Below are 20,752 nucleotides of genomic sequence, written 5' to 3' on the forward strand. Positions count from 1 at the left end.
ATTGGTGACATAATTTGCAGAAATGTTTTACAACTGTTGCACTTGTCTGTTGTTGATATTGATCACATTTATATTGATACTTTAGTGTAAATTGATCCATGCATGTAAAACTAATACTATGGCTTAAAATAACTGTCAGATGACAAATAGTATTGGTAACATCTTGTCTGATAAGTGGTTGCTTCATATTTCAAAAGAAACAAACAATACTTTTTACATTTTACCTGTCTCTTTAGTACAGACTATATGTTACATTGATTTATTGCACTATGGTATGTCCTCTACAATTCAAGTTTTGTAAGTTATTGAAAGGATATAAAGATGAAATCATAATACTGGTGTTTTATTTCTAGATCAGGCTTTAGAGATATGATTGGATGTTCTTGTCTTTTTTTTCTACTTGTATTTTTTTTTGCTTATAGTCATTTCAAGTTTTCTTTCTTTATGAAGAAATGATTGGGTGTTTCAATTTCATAGTTTATAGTTTTGTTTATTATCCCTTTAGGGCATATTTCTACACTAACCTGGTGTAAATAATCCTATTTTCTCTTCCTCCGTTTCAGAAAGATCAGAGTCTACCTCCTCTAACTCCTTAGTTTTAGCCTCTAACTGAAGATCATTCAAATAAACATCCATGTCAGTTAGAGCTTCAGCAGGTGGAGGACTTTTACTGATTCCAAAGAAATCATCACGTAACTCTGCTACCTTCTGGCTGTGTGGTGAGATTACTTCATCTCTAGTAGATGGAGCCTCACTTTGAACTTGTGATGATGACTGTATCTCTACCATTTCTTCCTCTACCTCAGCAGTCTCCATCATAGCTATGCTAGTATCCTGTTTAAACTGTATGTCAGGTTTTCTGACTTCAATCTTCCTGGAAAGTACTGGTGTAGGGGGTGGGATATCAGGGAGGAAAGGTGGCGTGCTATCTGGTAGAGGTGGAGGAACCGATTCCAATGATGTCAGTGATGTCAGAGAAATGGTGTCAGCTAAATGGTCTGGCAGACTTTTCTCTGACTGTGTTACAATAATGTCACCATAACCTTCATTGAAGTCAACTAAATTGTCTGTTATGTAGTCTCCCTGAGAAGTATTTACACCTGAATAATTTTCTCTCACAACAATATCTGCTTTAGATGATTCAATCACTTTTTCCTTCTTCAAAATTCCTTTAATGTTTTTATCATTTTGTGTATCACTCACAACCTCAAAATATTTAACCTTCTTAGAATCAGAATTTCTATCAGTGGTACCTAATTCTGTGCTGACTGTATCTGGATTAACAATTTGTACTTGTCTAAATGAATAAGTCCCGCTTTCTGCAATAAGCGACTCTTCTTCTATAAGTTTTCCTTCCTGTTGAGTAATTTGATTATTGTGTATCTTTACCCGGGCCTCTTTGTCCTCTGATGAAATGTTATCACCTTGATCTGATACAATCTCACTAACTTTTGTTTTATCTAAAATATCTTCTGAAACTTTGTTAGTATTTAAGTCCTCTGTTTTTACAGGGACTGTTGGTTGTGGGGCTTCTTTCTTCTTTCTTGGAGGTCGGTTAGGTTTACCAGGAGCAGACGATGTCTTAGATGTAGTCTCCACTGAGATTAAAGGTTCTTTACTTGATTGATCAGGTTTATTTAAAATGTCTGGCTGAGTTTTCTCTTGGTGAGTTCACTTGAGAGACAATCTGAGTATGCTCAATCTGAGATTCTCTTGGTGTATTGATAGGAGACTCAGATTTTACAGCTAACTCAATCAGAGGCTCTACAGGAGTAGATGAGTCAGGAGATTTCTTTGTTTCATTGACTGCTGGTGGTTGAGGGGCAGGAGATTTTGGTCTTTCAGAAGTCTGGTTTTTACCAGGAGGCTGAGGTGCTCGAGTTTTCTTTAAGGATTCACTTTTTGTGACCGGTTTTGGAATGTGACTTTCAGCCGACTTCAATGACCTTCTTTGAGGTTTTTCTATTTTAGTCTTTATTTCCGTGTCATAAGAATGATCAATAGTGTATGAGCCCCTTTTTGATTTCCTTTCCTTGAAATCAGAATCGTCTTTTTCAATCACATAGCTACGTCTTTTTGCAACATAATCTTTATCAGTAGAACTCTTGGTCCGCCTTGCAAATCTACTTTTTTTCTTTCTGTTCCTCTTCTTCTTTTTCCTTTTTGCGTGCTAAATAATCTGATGGATTTCTCTGAAAATATAAAAATATAAACATAAGTCTTCAATACCGGACTAGTAATTCTAAGGATTTCTCTGAAAATAGTAAAAAACAACTCTTAATAAATAACCTACCTGTAAAAAATAACCTAAATATGCAGAGATTAATTGCTTTAGTATGAATGGTAATGCTGTAGATGGATTTTTATGAAAATAAATTTTGTTTCTACATATTATTGAATTGTATTATTTTTTGTGGAGGAATCAAGTGTTGGTTAGGTTTAAATGGTGGTGACAAATAGTTTTGTTAATTTCTGTCATCCATTTCTATGATTATATATGAAACTACATTCTTTATGTGAAGGCTACATATTCATTTTGACTTAACACAGAAATATAGCTTCATGATGACTTTTGAAAATTGCATATTGATATCAGTTAAACTTTTTTCAAAGATTCATCAAAAATTGCCCAAAAATTGAGATTTACTTACTAATGCTTTACATAGATTTACACAAACCTATATTGCCATATCTCCAAGTACTAAGTTATATAAAATGCATTCCATTCAGAACGAATCAAAATATGCCAGGAAATTAGACCATTGCTAACATTTTAACCTTAATCTCAACAAGTCAAATCATATAACTCCTTCTTAATCTGTTACAGATTAATCATTTAATCCCTCTTCAAAAGTTTTAGCCAATACATATCTCATGTAAAGAAACATTCTACCAATACACCGCCCCTGAACAGAAATATCACACCTTGTATGACTAACATGAGAGCTGTCATACCCTGATCAAATAAGTCCCTCATACATGTATTCAAATTTTAGATACAGACTGTTACGGTGACAGACATACCAAATAACAACAAATTTCTTTACTAACTTCTATCAGATTTGCAAGAAATTTTCTTGCTGTTACATTATCTTTGCCATGATTCATCAATGTCTTATTTCAAATTGATAACTTTACATGAAATCAGAAACCAACTTTGAAAATTGCAAATGATAGTTAACAGGTAACATTTATGTGAAATGTTCCTGAAAAACTTGTTAAAACAAACTTTATAGCCATATATATAGATCTCAACTAGGACATAACACACTCTAAATAAAATGTTATAAAGGATAATTTCAAGTTTTAATATTCCAGCCATCCAAGTCATAATTTGAAAAAGTAAACCATTATAAGTCAAAGTATGCCTTCATCAGAGCCTTGACTAACACCTAACAGCAAGCTTAAAGTGCCCTTAAAATGACTTGTATAAAACAATTCAAACAGGAAAATATCTATTCAAGATTATTTTTTATGTAAAAAAAATCTATAATTTGAACTGAAAGTCTGAAAGGAATAATTCAGAATAAATAAAATGCAGATGTATCATAATTTGTGATGTATTTATTGACCATTTATTACTGTAAAGGGGAGACTACTGAGTATATGACAGTTTTTGTCTGTCAGGTTTGATGCATTAGACTAGACATATAAATATATAACAAATCAATCAATAATTATATGTATACTTATATAACTTATATGTCAGAATGATTTTTAAATTGATTTGTCTAGCTAACAACTTCTTTGAACAAATTTTTTTTTTACCCCTAGACCCTAAAAAAACTGACTTGATCTGCTCAGGTCAACAGAAAGAGTTAAAATCTGTGAAAATCTCATTTTCAATTGCAGGATTGATAGCAATGTCAAAGTTTCCTAAATCAAATACTAAAAAAGTCATCCGAACATTTATACAAGCATCATCCTGATCAAAGCTCAATGTAACAAAAATATAGAAAACAGAAAAGTATCAAAGAGAATTGAAAAATAAGTTTTTGACATACCTGATTTTTACCTGCCCAACACCACACCTAAACTGGGTAGTATACAGGTGATAAAATTGACTTATTGATTTTAAATCTTGTCAACAAGCACTTCAATTTCTGTTTCTATGGATTACAAAAATGTATTACTTATCTTTCTTGTAGATTTATGTAAAAACTGACCTCATTTTAAAAAAAATCTGTGTAAAAAGAATAAAAGTATGCACCTGCAATAGGTAGATTGAAAAAATGATCATTCATGTGAAAAAATAATGGTTGAAGCAGGGACTGCTTAAGAATACCGGACAAAAATCTTAAGAAGTACTGAAATTTTGTTTTTTCTTCAAATTATAGATCTCACTACAAGAACAAAAAGTCAATTATAATTTTGTTAATTATATCTTGCTTTGGATCGAATAGATGCCCTCCTATATAGGCAAGGGCAATTCTAAAAATAAGGAAATGTGGAAAAATAGCCAATGAGACAACTATCCACCAAAGTTCAAATGAAAGAATGTAAGCAATTATAAGCAACTGAAGGGCCTTCAACAGTGAGAGAACCGCATACCAAATTGTCTGCTTGAAAATACCCAGACATGAAAAATATGAAACAATTCAATTGAGAAAACTAACAGTCCAATTTATGATAAAACAATTCATGAAAAACTTGAAACAATGACAACCAATGATCTACCGGCTACAGACTCAGGACAGGCACATACAGAATGTGGAGGGGGTAAATATGTTTGTGAGTGCTCAATTCTCCTCCTGACCTGGGACAGTGGTGTTACAGCACAACATAAGAACAAACTATAAAAGTCATTTGAAAAGGATATAACTCATGAGATCGATACACAGCAGAAAAAAACATCAAACAAAAGCACAGACTAGGCGTGGCAGGGTACATCCCTTAACCTAACAGCAAAAAAGACACAAAGTACAGATATTAGAGTAATCCCAGCTGCTGACAGCTAGTTTAAAGCCAATAACATATAATTTAAAAAATCACATCCAATTTCTCACACACAAACAATTTTTTGGGGAAGTCATAATTTGGTAGTCATAATTTGATGTTAAAAATATTTTTGCTGTTATGTAATAACTATTAAGTTATTGCATGTTGAAATTGTTTTAAAGAGTTATAATATTAATTTTCCATTAGCGCTAGTCAGTTCGTAGTCTCTGTTGTGACAAGATAATTCCCAGACACCTTTAGGTTCCTAAAGTAATGTCTGATTATTATCACAGGTACGATTATATCCTAATACCGAAGTATACTTCAATATGATGATACCTTTCAACTCATAAACAAATAAAATTGTTAAACTCTTTCCAAAGTTTTACTATACTTTTAAAATATGATTATCTTTTTATCAAATATTACAATTAATGTATTCACAACAAATTTTTTTTATCCTCTGTGTATTATTTAGGCTGAACATCTTTTTAAACTTTGAGCATACAGTATCTGAATATCTTTTCTATGTTTCAATAATATCATAATCTTTCTTTAAAATAGGCAATCTTTTACATTCTATAAAATACCAAAATGCATCACTATATGATATAAATCTTTTATGTAAGTGCTTTAGACAAATATGTAAGTGATTTTACACAACAAATCAAATATTTTAACCTGATAAGATTGAAGTGATCAATTCTAACACTACAATATAGAAAAAAAAATTGTTAACTCACATTCTTGTGCTGTTCTGGAGGGAAATTAAAATATGATATCCAAGTTTAATCAAACAAACTTATACTTGAAGAAATAAAAATATGAATTTACTCAGGTTCAACATACAAATAACTTACACTGTGGATTGACAGTTTTGATGTCCAGCGGTCAAACCACTCAGACCAGTGGTCAGAATTATGATAATAAGCTCAAGACTTACCATATTTCTATCAAAACTGTCCAGAGCAATAAAATGGTCTCATAAAATACAAATATTGAATAAACCATCAAAGTTCCAAGAGTGTTCAAAACAATAAAACTTACAAAATAACCAAATGACCAGTGCTGACCACAATAATATAATCATCCATCAAATAATTAATTACTTGTAATTAATAGAAGACAATGATTGATTGTATTTATGTGTTTAACCATTAATTCTTTTCTTAACATGTGACCTGTATTTTTTCTTTGGTCCCATAATGCTAATTCCGAAATAATGTAAGAATATTGTACAGAGCAAAGTTTTTGTAAGTAAAAAGACTTCGATCATGCAATAAGCAGTTTTGAAAGTTCATTTCAATATAAGCATTTAAACTTTAAAATGCAAATAACACATCTACTGCCATTAGATTACAACAAAAAACTAAAACAATAGAATCTAAAATAGACATGAGAAATAAAGGTAGAACACCACCTACCTCACAATGGTATAACAGATAACATGAGAAAATAAACAACGGAAGTGTTCACTGCCTACACAGGACTGGGGAATACATACAACACTAGTATTCACGGTACACGTGTTAAACCTGCTACGTATCGACAGAACCCTTTGACACTTGTACCTTGAACGTAGGAAGTAATGTGAAAATGATGTCTTCATGTACCTTGTCATAAGGTTTATAATGCTCTGCAGTGCATATTACCAGGAAGACTCCAACAAATTCAGTCGGTGGGAACACGGGGATAACTTAACATTATTAATTAGCTGCAGGTAGACGAAATAAAACAAGGACATCATAGTCTTCAATGTAGCTGAAAAATGATACAGCTTGAAGGACATTGAGGATTACATATCAATTGAACATGGAGAAGGACATGTTGTAAAAGAAACATCTTCAACTAGCCCTAATATTTAGTAAATCTGTTTAATGGAAAAAATCACCTTTTGAACCCCCTTTGTTGACGGAAGGTAAGAAGCATAGACATACACAAAGAAGGGTTCAAAAGGAGGTAATGCCTATTATTTGTTAAAACCTCTTTTAGATGCTTCTTAACATTAATTTTAATACTTTTTGTATGATCTAAGAGAAAACAGTTTTGAAAGACACTTTTTAGTGGTTCCATTGTACATAATGGTGGCCGATTTGGTAAGCCTATCAACCATGTACAATGTAGGAAGTTTGTAGAGAGCAAACTTAAGGTTATATTGCCCAGTGTCAGTAATTTAGATTTAAGAATGCAAAAAGATTAACTGCCTATAGTCAGAGTTGATAAAGGAAGATTAAACAAGAGATTTTTTTAAAGTACAAATAAATCTACAGTGAAAAAGATGAATTAGTGTTTTATATCTAATCAGTTTAGTGGCCGATCCAGTACCTTTTATAACGGGGACCCAATGATTGCCAGAAGTGGGGACCTGCGTAACAGTCATACTTCCATAATTCCTAATATTATCAACCAAATTTTTCCCACATGAAGAGGGGCCATGTTGTTTAATGTTCCATAAAGTTTGTTGTGATAGTTGACATTGAAATCAGTTGATAATTGCAGTACTGGAAATGATTCTTTTTGGTATATTAGAAAAGGTTTAACTGTAATTATTCTTGTAGTTTATATTAGAGATGATTTTAATGTAACAATAGCTTGTTGTACTATTGGACATAGTATGTAATGACCCTTGTAACATATTGTAACATTCAACATAGTTTTAGTTTAATGGCCCATCAATAATTCTTAAAACCAACATGTTACATTTGACCCCATTATATGTTATACAAATTCTTATGTGTAAACTTAAATTGTTAAATATTTGACATCTAAAATTACCGATGTTTTCTCTTTTGACATCTCTGATTACAATCTAAGTTCTTTTCATCAAGATTATCCAGAATATACACAAATATGTAAAAATTGCGTTTGGCATAGATCCGGGTGGATTGTATGTAAGATCTTGTTCAACCATAAAATTAAATTCTGCCCTTCCCTATCTAACTTTTTGATACATAAAAAGTAAATAACTTTTGGTTATATAAAACCCCAGTGTCAGATTCTGGATTTAATTGGGATAAAAATTTACTTTCTGAGTTTCACAAGGGGCTAAATTTTATCAAAGCAACAAAATTAATTTGTTAAACAAGTAAACAAAAACAGAGAGAGAGATGAACATTCACTCATTCTGTAACAGTAAAATTCTAGAAGTAGGTATACTTTGCTTATCTCAGTTTTCCCTCAAGCTCTATCAAAATGAAATTGCTTTAAGCATAATTGGTTTGATACCATTACATAACAAACATGTGAACAGTCAGGTTTTTCTTTCTGTGCTCTGAACTGTTAAGTTTTAGATCAAACAGCCAAACAGAAAACAAACAACTATCTCACGTTTATCTACCGGTATTTCTAGATGCTGAATGCAAGTTTTTAATACCTAAAGCCAGAACAAATATATATATCACGTTTATCTAGTTCTAAATGCTAAAATGATAATTGCTTAATAAGTCATAAATGATATATCATGGTAAAAAAGTGTTGGTTTACTGTTCATTTCTAGTGTCCAGAGGCAAAATAGTCACAACAAATTATTATATCTATTTGTAAAACTGACAGAAAGTTATGTTTTACATAATTAGTTGTTACAACACCTATTTCATTGCTCTCAGGTAAAAATCAGGTGAGAGCTATTTATCGGACAGTGATAATTCTTTAGTGAGAAATGATAGAGCTGAGTCACAATATTTTGTGAATTATATATGATTAAGTAAGAAATAAAAGGTGACATTGTGTTTGTCTTTCATTTGCATAAACAATTTACAACTTTTTACCTTATTCTCAATGGACTTTTTAATAATAATAATAATTTTAATAATAAACATGAACTATAGATTTAAATGTTTTGCCCTAGCTGATTGCTTCCTTTCATCTATGAACACTTTCACAATAATGGCCTCTATATTCAACAATTATTAAGAACACCTGACTTCTGTGCTATTTATCACTATAAACCACTATAAACTACTACCAGTACACATCAAGTATCCTTGATACAGAAACAATTATCCTTATTAGTAAAAGAATCTATAAACCTATATAACTGATGAGCTTTTGATGCGTAACAAGTATCTAAAGGCTAACATTTAGTACTCCACAAAGGTCAACTTTACTAGGTTCTCATCTTCCCTTAAGATTTCTTTTACAAATTCATGATCAAATAAGACTGCAAAATAGTCAACAAATTTTTGTATGAACACTGAAAATTGTTATTTTTGTGAATCCATAAAATGCTTAAGATGCACTTTTATTGAAAGAGTGTTATTTTCATTTTCTGGCACCTTGGGAGGAATATTGCTCTTGATATCTTGATATTCCTATTGGAAGACAGCTTAATTTGCCTGAGCGTGCAGTCAGTACCCAGTACCAGTAAGTGCTACCAAACTGGCCTGGTTTTTAACATAGCTTTCTATATTAGTTGTCTTTAGATAGAAATCATCAAGAAACTAAGGTTCCAAATCGTTTGGCTATTCTTATTAGGTCCCTTATAATCATATAGATCCTCATCGTTTAGCTATTCTTATTAGGTCCCTTATAATCATATAAATCCTCAAGTATTCAACTATATGTATACATCTTTTGCTTAGATTCCATTAGTACATCACAAAACTATCCATTTATCAATGTACCATTTCAAAATATGACCATTTACAGATAAGATGTAAGTTTTTAAGAGCCACAAAGCAAAAGCTTGCACAGTTATTGTTAGGAATAATAGGCCTAACAGTCCTTTTAAGTGGATCACAGCGATATAATCTTTCATTTTTTTTACATAGCCATTACATTTTAAGATTTTGTCCTCCCAGAGGAGCCCATTTTTTCAGTCTGATTCAACTACATCTCCTAAATTAGCATGAATAAACTGAAAAAATATGAACAGGTTTGACCTGAAGAATGGTTGAATATAGTTATTCAAAATGTTTTAGTTTGTACCCTACTTTGTTAACCACTACATAAATTACAAAAACTTGATTTTTGACTTTAAATAGTACTGTTTAGAGTTTATTCTTGTTTTGCAATCTGCAACTTATTTATTCTGTAGGTAAGATATTTTCTACATCAAATATTACCTATATGATTTGAAGCTGAAAAACCCATGTCTTACAACATGTAAATTTGTGGTTAGTTCACAGCTTCAGAGATTACTATAAAGTTATGATTATTTAAGTAGTAGCTTCTGTAAGAAATGATAGAGATTGGTCACATTTAATGTTCATTCACTATCTCATTCTTTAATGATATAGGTAATTTTCACACGAAAATCTCCTTAAGAAACAAGAAATAAGTTGTCAAAAGAACACAACAGGCTTTATGCAAATCCATGAATATATCATTATCATTATGTAAAAACTTGTATACATGGGTCAGAAGTTAAAAAGAAATGTAAATTTTCTATACTTACTCTTAATTTAGTTATTCCTTTTAAAACAGATAAAGCCATTTTGAAAACTTTACACTAAAACAAAAAAGTTCCAATAGACGAAAATCCGCAAAAATTCCAAAAAGAGAATTTATCTGTGCATTCTTTTCCACCTGTTTACGTTCACTGTATTGTTGTATTGTAAAGATGAGCCGAGCTGTGACCGTCACTTTACAATAGGGTGTACAACAAGTCAACCAAATCTGATTTTATTATTGTAACCAGTTGATATACCACTCAACGGAAAGTACCCTGGACGTCACGGATCAATGAATGACCAACTTATTATTCGCTTGATCGGTATTACTCAATCAATCACTTTTTCGTCCAGATCAATTTTTGACAAATTAGTCGATTGATTCATCAGATTATATAGGTAACATTACTCCTGGTTGGTATATTGGTATTTATAAGTTCAGGTGTGTCTTATTAATTTGATATTTCACACAGGTAACAATTAACTTTTCCTCCCCGATTCCACTGTTGAAATGTCCACAAGATGTTCAAATATAATCATCCATAATTGGGTTAGAACTAACATTTACTCTTTGATCTACATAATAGTAAGATAACTAGAAAGAGTTTTGTTATTAATATTAAGTGAGAGGAAATCAGAGACTTGATTTGTAGTCATTTTACTATTAAGTACCTATACCATAGTCATTTTATTGTCAAGTACCTGTAACATTAGTCTGAACTTTGTTCTAGGTAAACATTTTTAAAATACCAATCTAAATGCATAAGCCTTCATCTAAATCTTTTATAAATTTATTGCCAGAGGCAGAATGAAATTAGATTTTTAATAAATGAGAGGAATGACATTTCACACTGAGATACAGAAAAGGTCTTATACAAGAAACATCAGCCAGCATAAACTTTTCTTAGATATTTACACTTTTGTACATATTAGCAACCAATATCATGCAAGCAACCTGGAACCCAACAATTTCTGTTCTTTAATAAAATTACATGTAATATGTCCCTTCTGATTATTTACTTTGCTTTCCAATGGTACTCTGAAGGGTATGTGCTCTATGGCATGACTCAATGTTAAGAAATAGAAAATAGAAAATGTGGTACGATTGCTAACTAGACAACTCTGCACAACAGACAAAATGACACAGAAAACTAACAACTATAGGTCACTGTACATACTTCAACAATGAGCAATTAGCCCACACTGTATAGTCCACAAAGTATATTTTGTTTTCTATTTGTGCTCTATGGCATGACTCAATGTTTTGTGCTTAGGTAGTTGTTTGTCACATTGGGCTTAAAGCTTCTGTTTTATTAGTGCATACATACACAAAATACTGGTACCTTTCATTATTTCTCCCTTTATTTTCTTTATTATATACACGAATTTACATATAAGGACTTTAAAATATGCTATGAAAAATATACAAATGTACTTCCATGACTTTAAATATTTGGCATGTTTGAAGCTAAAAAATCAAATTTCTGAGGTCAATGCTTTTCAGGATTTCAAACATTTAAAAGATAGTTTTATCTATTTTTTTTTTTTTTTTGGTAAAAGTTTTTTTAGTTTATAAAGATTAAAGCTATTACAAACTGAAGGTTTAATGTAATTGAATCTTTGTGAAATCATGCAATTATAAGTGAAAGAAAGGCTTCAACAACTTTCTTGTTACTAAAAAGTCATGATGAATATTTTTAAAACATTTATTTTTTTCTTACTGTAAAATAATGACATAATATTTTGAGCAGTATGTTTTTAACACTAAAAAGAAGAAAGTATGCCCACCTACTTGTATGGGTTTTTTTCAAGGTAAAAGAAAACAGCTCTTGTTTCATTGCTTAGCAATTTTTCCCCTTTTTAGTAACAAATAATGTCACAATATATTAAGAATGTTAAAGTATTTCAATTTTTTACTGTGATACATTTCAATGGCACAGTATATTTTGGATGCAATAATGTTTTGGGCTTTTCTTTCATAAAATGTTGCATTATCAAAATTATCCTTTAGTAAAACTTTATATGATATTAAGGTGGCTCAGGACTATTCGACTGCGCATAATTTCACGCATGAATTACAAAAGTATTTGTCGCAAATTTTTTTAATATTTTGATTGATTAGAAATATTAAATCATTGTAGTTATGTGACTAATAGAATATTTTCGTTATTATCGGTATTTTTTAAAGGGTCAAAATGACATTTCACCCATTTTTACCATTTTCCCGCCAAAATTTGGGTTGTAAGGCAAAATATTTTTTTTTCCTTAACGGTGACCTATGTTTTTTATTGGCTCATTCTTTGAAGCTGTATTCCAGCTTTTCATATTACAGATTTGGAACAATTGTCATAGAACGTTTTTTTGATATTCCGAAAAAAATATGTCAACACCTCTTTTTCCCCTATCATTTCATTGAAAAATGGTCCCTTTTACATACCTGTTTAAAAGTAATATTTTAAGCTTAAATGGTCCGTGACCCCCTATTTTTTTTCGACCAATTTGATTCATTTTCTTTAAAGAATAAAATAACCAAAAATACGGCACTTCTGATAGAAACTTCGAATACGCCCGAGCCACCTTAAGTAACTAAGAATTAATTTGTCTTAGGTTTTGTTCCCAGCAGGAAATATAACCTGCTTTCATAAACATTAAAGCCACATTCCTTTGACACAGCTTTAAAACTTAATGATAGCATTGTGATTCTGCAAATAAATGCATAAGTTGAAAATTGAAAAAATAGTGCATTACATTTGGATTTGTCATTACCCCCCCCCCCCCCCCCCCCTCCCCCCTACTACCTGAAAAATATTGACTTTCTTTTACCTCTGTGTTTTCTTAACATCTCTGTGTTTAAGTAGTGACTATGTGTTGTGTATTTGAATGTTTCCTGCATAAACTTCATGTGTTTGGCTGTTCATTGCATGTGGTTCATGTATTTGGTTGTTCATTGCATGTGGTTCATGTATTTGGCTGTTCATTGCATGTGGTTCATGTGTTTGGTTGTTCATTGCATGTGGTTCATGTATTTGGCTGTTCATTGCATGTGGTTCATGTATTTGGCTGTTCATTGCATGTGGTTCATGTATTTGGCTGTTCATTGCATGTGGTTCATGTATTTGGCTGTTCATTGCATGTGGTTCATGTATTTGGCTGTTCATTGCATGTGGTTCATGTATTTGGCTGTTCATTGCATGTGGTTCATGTATTTGGCTGTTCATTGCATATGGTTCATGTAATTGTCTGTCTGTTGCATATGGTTCATGTATTTGAATGTTCATTGCATATGGTTCATGTATTTGAATGTTATCTGCATACAAGTTTATGTAATTGGCTGTTTTCTGGTCTATTTCTCATTTATGTTTCAAAATTTTTAAGGCTTTCAGCTTTCTCAAAGTTTCATGTATTTGACTGAAACCTACATAATATCTGATGTATTTGACTGCTTATTGCATAAAAGCTCGCATCTTTGATTGTTCATACATAAAGGCTCACAAACCTTGGCTGTTATTCCCTACATCATGGTTGAAGGTTCACATATATAACTAATGTATTACACATCTTTAAGATGTCTTGAGATCATGTTTTATTTTTAGTTACCGGTATTTAAGATGCAAAAACAATGTTTGCAAATTGTATTTTGTATGTTTTTATTTCTTCAATTGTTATACAAGATTTTGTAAAAAAAAAATGTGCATTAATGTCAAAACTATCAAATATACGCTATCAAAAACCAATTCAGACATTTTGGATGTAATAATGAACATGATCATGCCATTTTCTATAGAGTAAACAATTCCTTTGTGTCAAATTATTTTTCTTAACCAAGTTTTTGTTGACACAATATATATACTATAAAACATCTTTGACAATTACAGGGGTATTTGATATGTGTCACTACGTCTGAATTTTAATACAAAATCTAAATAGAGAAGCGAATAAACAGGATTAATTGGAACAATCCTATAAATATAGCAATTCATCAAGTTCTCCATTTCATTGTTAATTCTCGTTAACAAAACCATTCCTTACAGTTCAATCTTAAAATGGTAGTATTAAATTGGGAAAGATTAATTTAAATCTTTAAAACATTAAATCAAAATATTTAATTCTAGGTAATTTATAGGGTTTTAATATAGTGTTACCTTCCCCTGTAACGTAATGAAAATATTTCAAACCTACTTCTAACCTCTCCAGAATATAATTTATAAAGCTAAATAAATTAGTTTCTTAAGTCCAAAACATAATAGTATACCCTTAAACAAATAAAACAATTTTCTGACACCTAATTCCAATTTTAACCAGGCATGCTCACTTGTACTTAATTTTCCCACGTTAACCTCAGTGCAATACTTATGTAAAACTTAAACAAGTAAAATGACAAAGACAACCAATGATTATGTACCTAAAGGGAACAGATATTATGGCATTGTTTATAACAAAGTTTTCTGTGAAACTTCTGGTAGAAAACATATATGTTTACAACTGTCACTGAAAGCATGCAAGCTCAATTTAACTGACTGTTCTAAATTCTAGTAGTTCTCTGAATAAAATTGTAGAGTTCCAATGCAGAATAAAATAAAACAAGCATCTGTTAGTCAAATGATGTATATCCCAAAGCATGCTTGTAAAAGTTTGCTTTGAACAGCATTTTTTTTACCTAAGGTAATGTAACTTATTATCATCTGAGCTGATAATTTCCATTTATAAATGAGACAGGATAACAAAAGACACCTTAGGTCAACATATGATCTTCAACAATAGACAATACTCTATATAATTTCAAGCCATACTTATTTCAAGGTCAAACTTAGGTAATTTTTGATAGATAAGAAAACATGAGTCTGATATTAATAATTCTGATAAATAAAACTCTTTATATTGAGATGAGATGGACTCATTATAGTCCAGAAGAAATCTATTTATCATTGAATAAAACCCTCAATTTTGAAAAAAAAACATCCATTCAGAAAAAGAGTTTCAACTCTGAAAAAGTTATATATTGAGTTTTTGCTTGAAAGGTTATTTGTGTCAAGACAACTATTAGATAAACATCAGATTGTTCAAGATGAATATGATGATTTTCACAAATAAAAGGAAGACAATCTGTTCAATGTATCTCCATTTACTTCCAAATTTACTATCTAAGCTGAACTTTTACTACAATTGACAACATTACAGAAGAAAAATAGTTGGATTTATCAAACTTGCCATCCTGTCACATTTAACCATACTATCAATTCTCTTCTATAGTAGAATATTCTGAAACATGACAATATGACAAAAACTTCTTTTTATTTAAACATCACGTCAAGAAAGTCAACGTGTGAAAGTAAAATACAAACATAACAAACTTGAAACATCAAACAAATGTTTACCTTAACAGGTATTCTGCTCTTCTTTGGTGTATCCATCTTCACAATTTTTTTAATATACCGGTATTTCAACTTTCTGAACTTGTTCCATCTTGCAATTGTTAAAATTGAAATTTAAATTCAAAATAAACTATCCTTTTAAATTAAAAATAAATCCAACCTCTAGTTGCAGTAAAAACAACAGAGTAATCATGAATGAAATTCCATTTGTAAATAAAATGCTCCAATTGGTCAACGAATGGCAATCCAATTTCTAAGTTTAAATGAGATGACCGAGAAACTCTACAAGTGGATTACTTTTTGGTGCTTAAAGCGTATCATTTCTCAATATGAATAAACTTTTCAAAAAAGAAAATAATAAATCCATAAAAATGTATAGAGAACATTTAAATTTTGTAAAAAGATTTGAACCCTTCAGCAATTACTTTATAAGATAAGTATTAAAGATATAGCTCATTAGTCTAAAAAAGATTGAGGATTAAAGAAGAGAAAACATCGGACAATGACTCCGTCATAAAAATCATTTCCACAGGTGCGCTGCCGTATGATGCCACACCTTGGTATAAAAATTCCCCATCAATGGGCATATACAAGTTTACCTGTATATAATGATAGATCAAAGAAACATTTGTGCAGATTGACAGATGCTTTATAAAACAGTAACTGGAGCTGAACAAACTGGGGAAATCTTCATGAGATGGCCTCTTTGTGAACAAAGATGTTTACAAAAATGTACATCTGTGCTCTATATACTTTGTTAGAGGAACAACAAATAGTTACTTTGTTATTTTTAAAATTTTTTTTTTTTATAACAGCTAAATCGACTTTTGTGTCTAAGATTTGATTTGTAGGTAAGATTAAAATTTCTAAAGGGAGGGTTGCAAGATCTGCCAAATAACCCTGTGTCTGTAGTTTTCTTTAAAAAAAAAATCAGCTGTTATGTGGATACATAACGGAACAGAAACTTTTCTCTAAAATAACTATACAATTGGAAATTATTGGATGTAATTTTGTAAAACTTAAGATAATTCCTAAAGACCAACAACAACTAACTTATCTTATCGTTACAAAATGAGATCCTGGTTAAAGAAAAGACACAAACATATAATACAACTACATCACCGAACAAGGTTTCACATGTAAAATATAAAGATATCTATTTGCTTAGTCAGTATAGTAATGACCTTACAAGCCAAGACATCAAAAACAGGTCTTTTGCTACTTTATTGAAGATAATCAAAAATAATCCTGAGACAAATTATCATTGTAAAAGATATCAAGTATAATGTATTAGTCCAGTTAAATATCTCTATGTAATATCTGGAGATCATCTTCACACTATAAGATTGAAGCTGATTGGAACACTTTGATAAGAAGTAATATTAAAACAATGATCACGGAAATAGGAAAAATTAATAATTTAAAAATTTTGTGAATATTTGTAAAGGAATCTTCAAAGTCACATTTCACACTTCTACAATGATTATATTTGAAAGACTCATAAGTGAAGTTTGATATCTATCTTATTAATGTTTGGATATAACAGTTTGAAAGTTTTACAATTTGCTATCTAGAATGGTCTTGTTTTGGTCAAACACTTGATAAAACTTGTTGATTGGTATAACAACATATTACTTGTACTAAGCAACTGACCAGCGTTAGGACAATTCAACTGTATGATCAGAAGATTACTATCCTAGGAGATAGTGTAGACAGTTGATCAAATTATTATTTCTGAAGAGTTTGGAATTTCAATATCAAATACTAGGCTATGGTTTTTCTACATCGCCTCAATGACTACACTTATGATTCCATACACTTTTAAACACGTACAATGTGAAAAGCAGAAGAGTAGTCTATTTTTCACTTATTTCAAAAATTTTCTTCCATATACAACAATATTAAAAAATTGTTTAAAAGTAGCAAATGATCTCAAGCTATAAGATTTTTTGGCATATTATTAACAGATTTTTCTATTTTGAGTAACAGCTGCCATCTTTTTCAACTGTGAGGAGGGACCCCAGCATATATTGGTACACATGATTTTTTAACTGGAAACCAAGATTTGTTGTGGCCAAGTTTCTCTAAATTGGCAGTGTCTCACAGGAGATGATTTGCAAAAAAAGCTTCTGATGACTGACTCTTAGTGATGATATAATAGCTCTCAGAGCAAGAAAAGACCTATTGTTCAAAGCAATATCACACAGAGTATCTGTGCATTCAGTGTTTAAGACCTATGGTTCAAAGCAATATCACACAGAGTATCTATGCATTCATTGTTTAACTTTTTATCTACATGAAAATAAGGAGATGTGGTAACTGGTATGATGTCCAATGAGACAGCCTATAATCCGCCTGACTATAGAAACAGGATGTGAACAACTATCAAAAGTCACTGTGCAACCTTCAACAATGAGCAAATCTCAACCATATAACAAACAGACAATGGCATCTAATTAATAAAATTATCAGTAAAATAAAAGAAGTAAGTCCTCAGTTACTTGTTTATCTAAATATGAAGAAGCTGTTTCTCCTGTGTAAAAAATCATAATATTTTTGAAAAATCAATTTAATGTCAACTTTCGATGGCAATACTATGAGATATAATACTTCCAATATTAATATATGCATCAATTAATAAATAATGCACATCAGGATTGTTTCTCAAGTTGCTGAATATTCCATTAATTCAGTACGGCAAATATTTTTATGTCAATACAGCTTAATATATTTGTTATGATATATTTGCAGTATTCTGATACTTGTCTACCGCTGAAGACTGTATGTTGACTTCAAAATATCTATTAGTTTTTTATGTTGTAGGGTAAATCTCTCATAGATATATTACTGTAAGCATACTAGTAAGTAACATGACTTATCGCCATTCTGGTTTCAAGGTATAAACACACAGTAACTTCCATAATTAAAAAAATGGGGGGAAAAAACTAATTCAAAATTAACAGCACGGTTTAAGGGTCTACATTATACCTGTTTAAAAATGCTTAGTACATTTAACATTAGATACAATTACAACTAAAATAATGTAATATAGAAATTAAGTTAAGACAAACCTTGATGTCTATCGGTCACCTGATCACACCTGTACACTATTTTATTGATTTTAAATATTGACAATTTCATTCAATTTTCACATGCATTTAAAACAACAAAGAATCTCTATAAAAACCAATAAATCTATTCTTTAGTCACCTTTGAATGGAATCATATACCACTCTTTGTACATTTAATCCCCAAAATTCTCTCGATCAGTGTTTGTTTTAATAGATTAATAGGATTTCTAGAATCAATAGAGTGCCAAAGTGCCAGGTCACAGAATTTTTGGCTATGCTCCAGTGTCAACTTTTTCCATTCTACTTCTTACATGATATACAACTTTTATACTATACATTTGAAAATTTATGGCAAATGCATTAAATTTTAATATTAAATTAAAACAGTTGACAGAAGAACAGTATACTGTGTCTGTAGAAAAAGAACAAATGTTTCATTGTATTTTATGACAGATTTACGAGTGTATAAACATTCAAAATCAAATTAAAATGTAATATAAGTATTTAAACCCTTTTCTTATTTTTTATTTTCTTTAAAGTGAGTTCTTTAAGACATAAAAATGAAGGATCTAAATTCTTATGACGGCCAATCCTCTACAGTAATTCAACTTTTCCTAGGTAAAAACTTAGTTTTGAAAAGAAAATCCATGAATGATTATGTAATTTGAATTACAGAGAGACAGAACATGGGTTTTGTTTAATAAGGACTATGACAATATCAACCCATGATTATAAACAGCTTTGTACTAAAACCCATGTGCTGAGTTATAGGAGTTATAGCATAGTGGCTGACAAAGAAATAGTCAGCAGGATGAACCACAACTCTACCTGGACTCATTAAACTGAACCAACTAGTGCCTTTGCCTGTACATTCCTTAAGCAGCCAATGTCATTCTTCAGTCTTTAGTTTGACCCTGTGGGGGATCAAACCTCTGAGTTTCCATACTCAAGGTGAGTTAACAACTACCAGACAACCAAGACAGGCTAAGTTACAAAGTTAAAAGGTCAAACCATATTTTTTGGAAGGGCCTAGCCCAAAAGTTTACTAAGTGGTGATAAGAATAAAATTCTAAAATAATTGTTGTTTTCAAACAGTTAGAAAAAAGAAAAATTTGATTGTAGTGTAATAATTTACAGTCAGATAACTTTTATGTTTTTTTCTGAAAATTCTTTAAAAAAATCAGCTGGTAGTCAAGTATAACCACAGATTGACAAATATCAGAAGTTCTACTAATACACAGGGGTTATAAACAGTATGATAAAAAGAGCAAATGCTTACAAACATTAATCTGCCACCAACTTCTCCATTTAATTTCTGCATTTCTTTTTTAAGGTCAACCAATTTTTTATGAAGTCTTAAAAATTGTGGATTGTCACTGGATAAAACTTGTTCATCTTTCCAACCAGCACCCAGCCACTGGTTGTACTCCTCAGGTTTTACTGTAAATAAAACATAGAAACAGTAAAATAAAGAAATGGTTCAAAGAGGGGAGATAACTGCATCTTTTTTCAATTTCTTTTTCTAACTTGAACAATGGGAGATAATTCTTGTATTCTTAGAGAAATCAACAGAAAGATTAGTGAAATTCAAATGCAGTAATCCAAACTAAATTTAAACAACTTAAACTGTATTTAAATTAGACAAACAGGGTGATTGAATAGGTGAAACTCAAACAAATTCACTGTTCTAAATAATTAAATTAAGACAGGTTATGGTTTAAATTACAGGTTTGTATTTTAGAAATGATTGATTGATTAAATGATTTATGCTTGCTTAATAAACAAAACAAAACTTGATGTCTTTGAAGATTTCAAAGATGAATATCAACAAATTGCAAACTGAATCATAATTACTGCAAATTCAGAAATTATTGCGTAAAATGTGACAGGGTTATAATGGTAATAATTTAAACTCGCATTTTGAAATGTTTTGAATGAATTAAACAAGATTTTTCTCAAAATTGCAAAAATTCAAGTTGCA

At 30.7% G+C, this 20,752-nt stretch overlaps 1 protein-coding gene across 1 annotated transcript in view; it reads right to left on the reverse strand.

Annotated features, from left to right (window-relative positions):
* Positions 1-1,130: 1,130 nt before the first annotated feature.
* The window catches only part of LOC139507709 (myosin-7-like), a 28,836-nt gene continuing 9,214 nt past the window's right edge, over positions 1,131-20,752 (reverse strand). Inside the window, exons 8-9 of the mRNA XM_071295856.1 lie at positions 20,051-20,211; positions 1,131-2,192 (exon numbers count right to left, since the gene is read on the reverse strand). Of these exons, the coding sequence (XP_071151957.1) occupies positions 2,124-2,192; positions 20,051-20,211 (230 nt within the window). The 3' untranslated portion in view covers positions 1,131-2,123. The remainder of the gene's footprint in view (positions 2,193-20,050; positions 20,212-20,752) is intronic.

This window comes from Mytilus edulis, unplaced genomic scaffold (assembly GCF_963676685.1).
Source record: "Mytilus edulis unplaced genomic scaffold, xbMytEdul2.2 SCAFFOLD_790, whole genome shotgun sequence".
In the NCBI taxonomy this organism is placed as follows: Eukaryota; Metazoa; Mollusca; class Bivalvia; order Mytilida; family Mytilidae; genus Mytilus; species Mytilus edulis.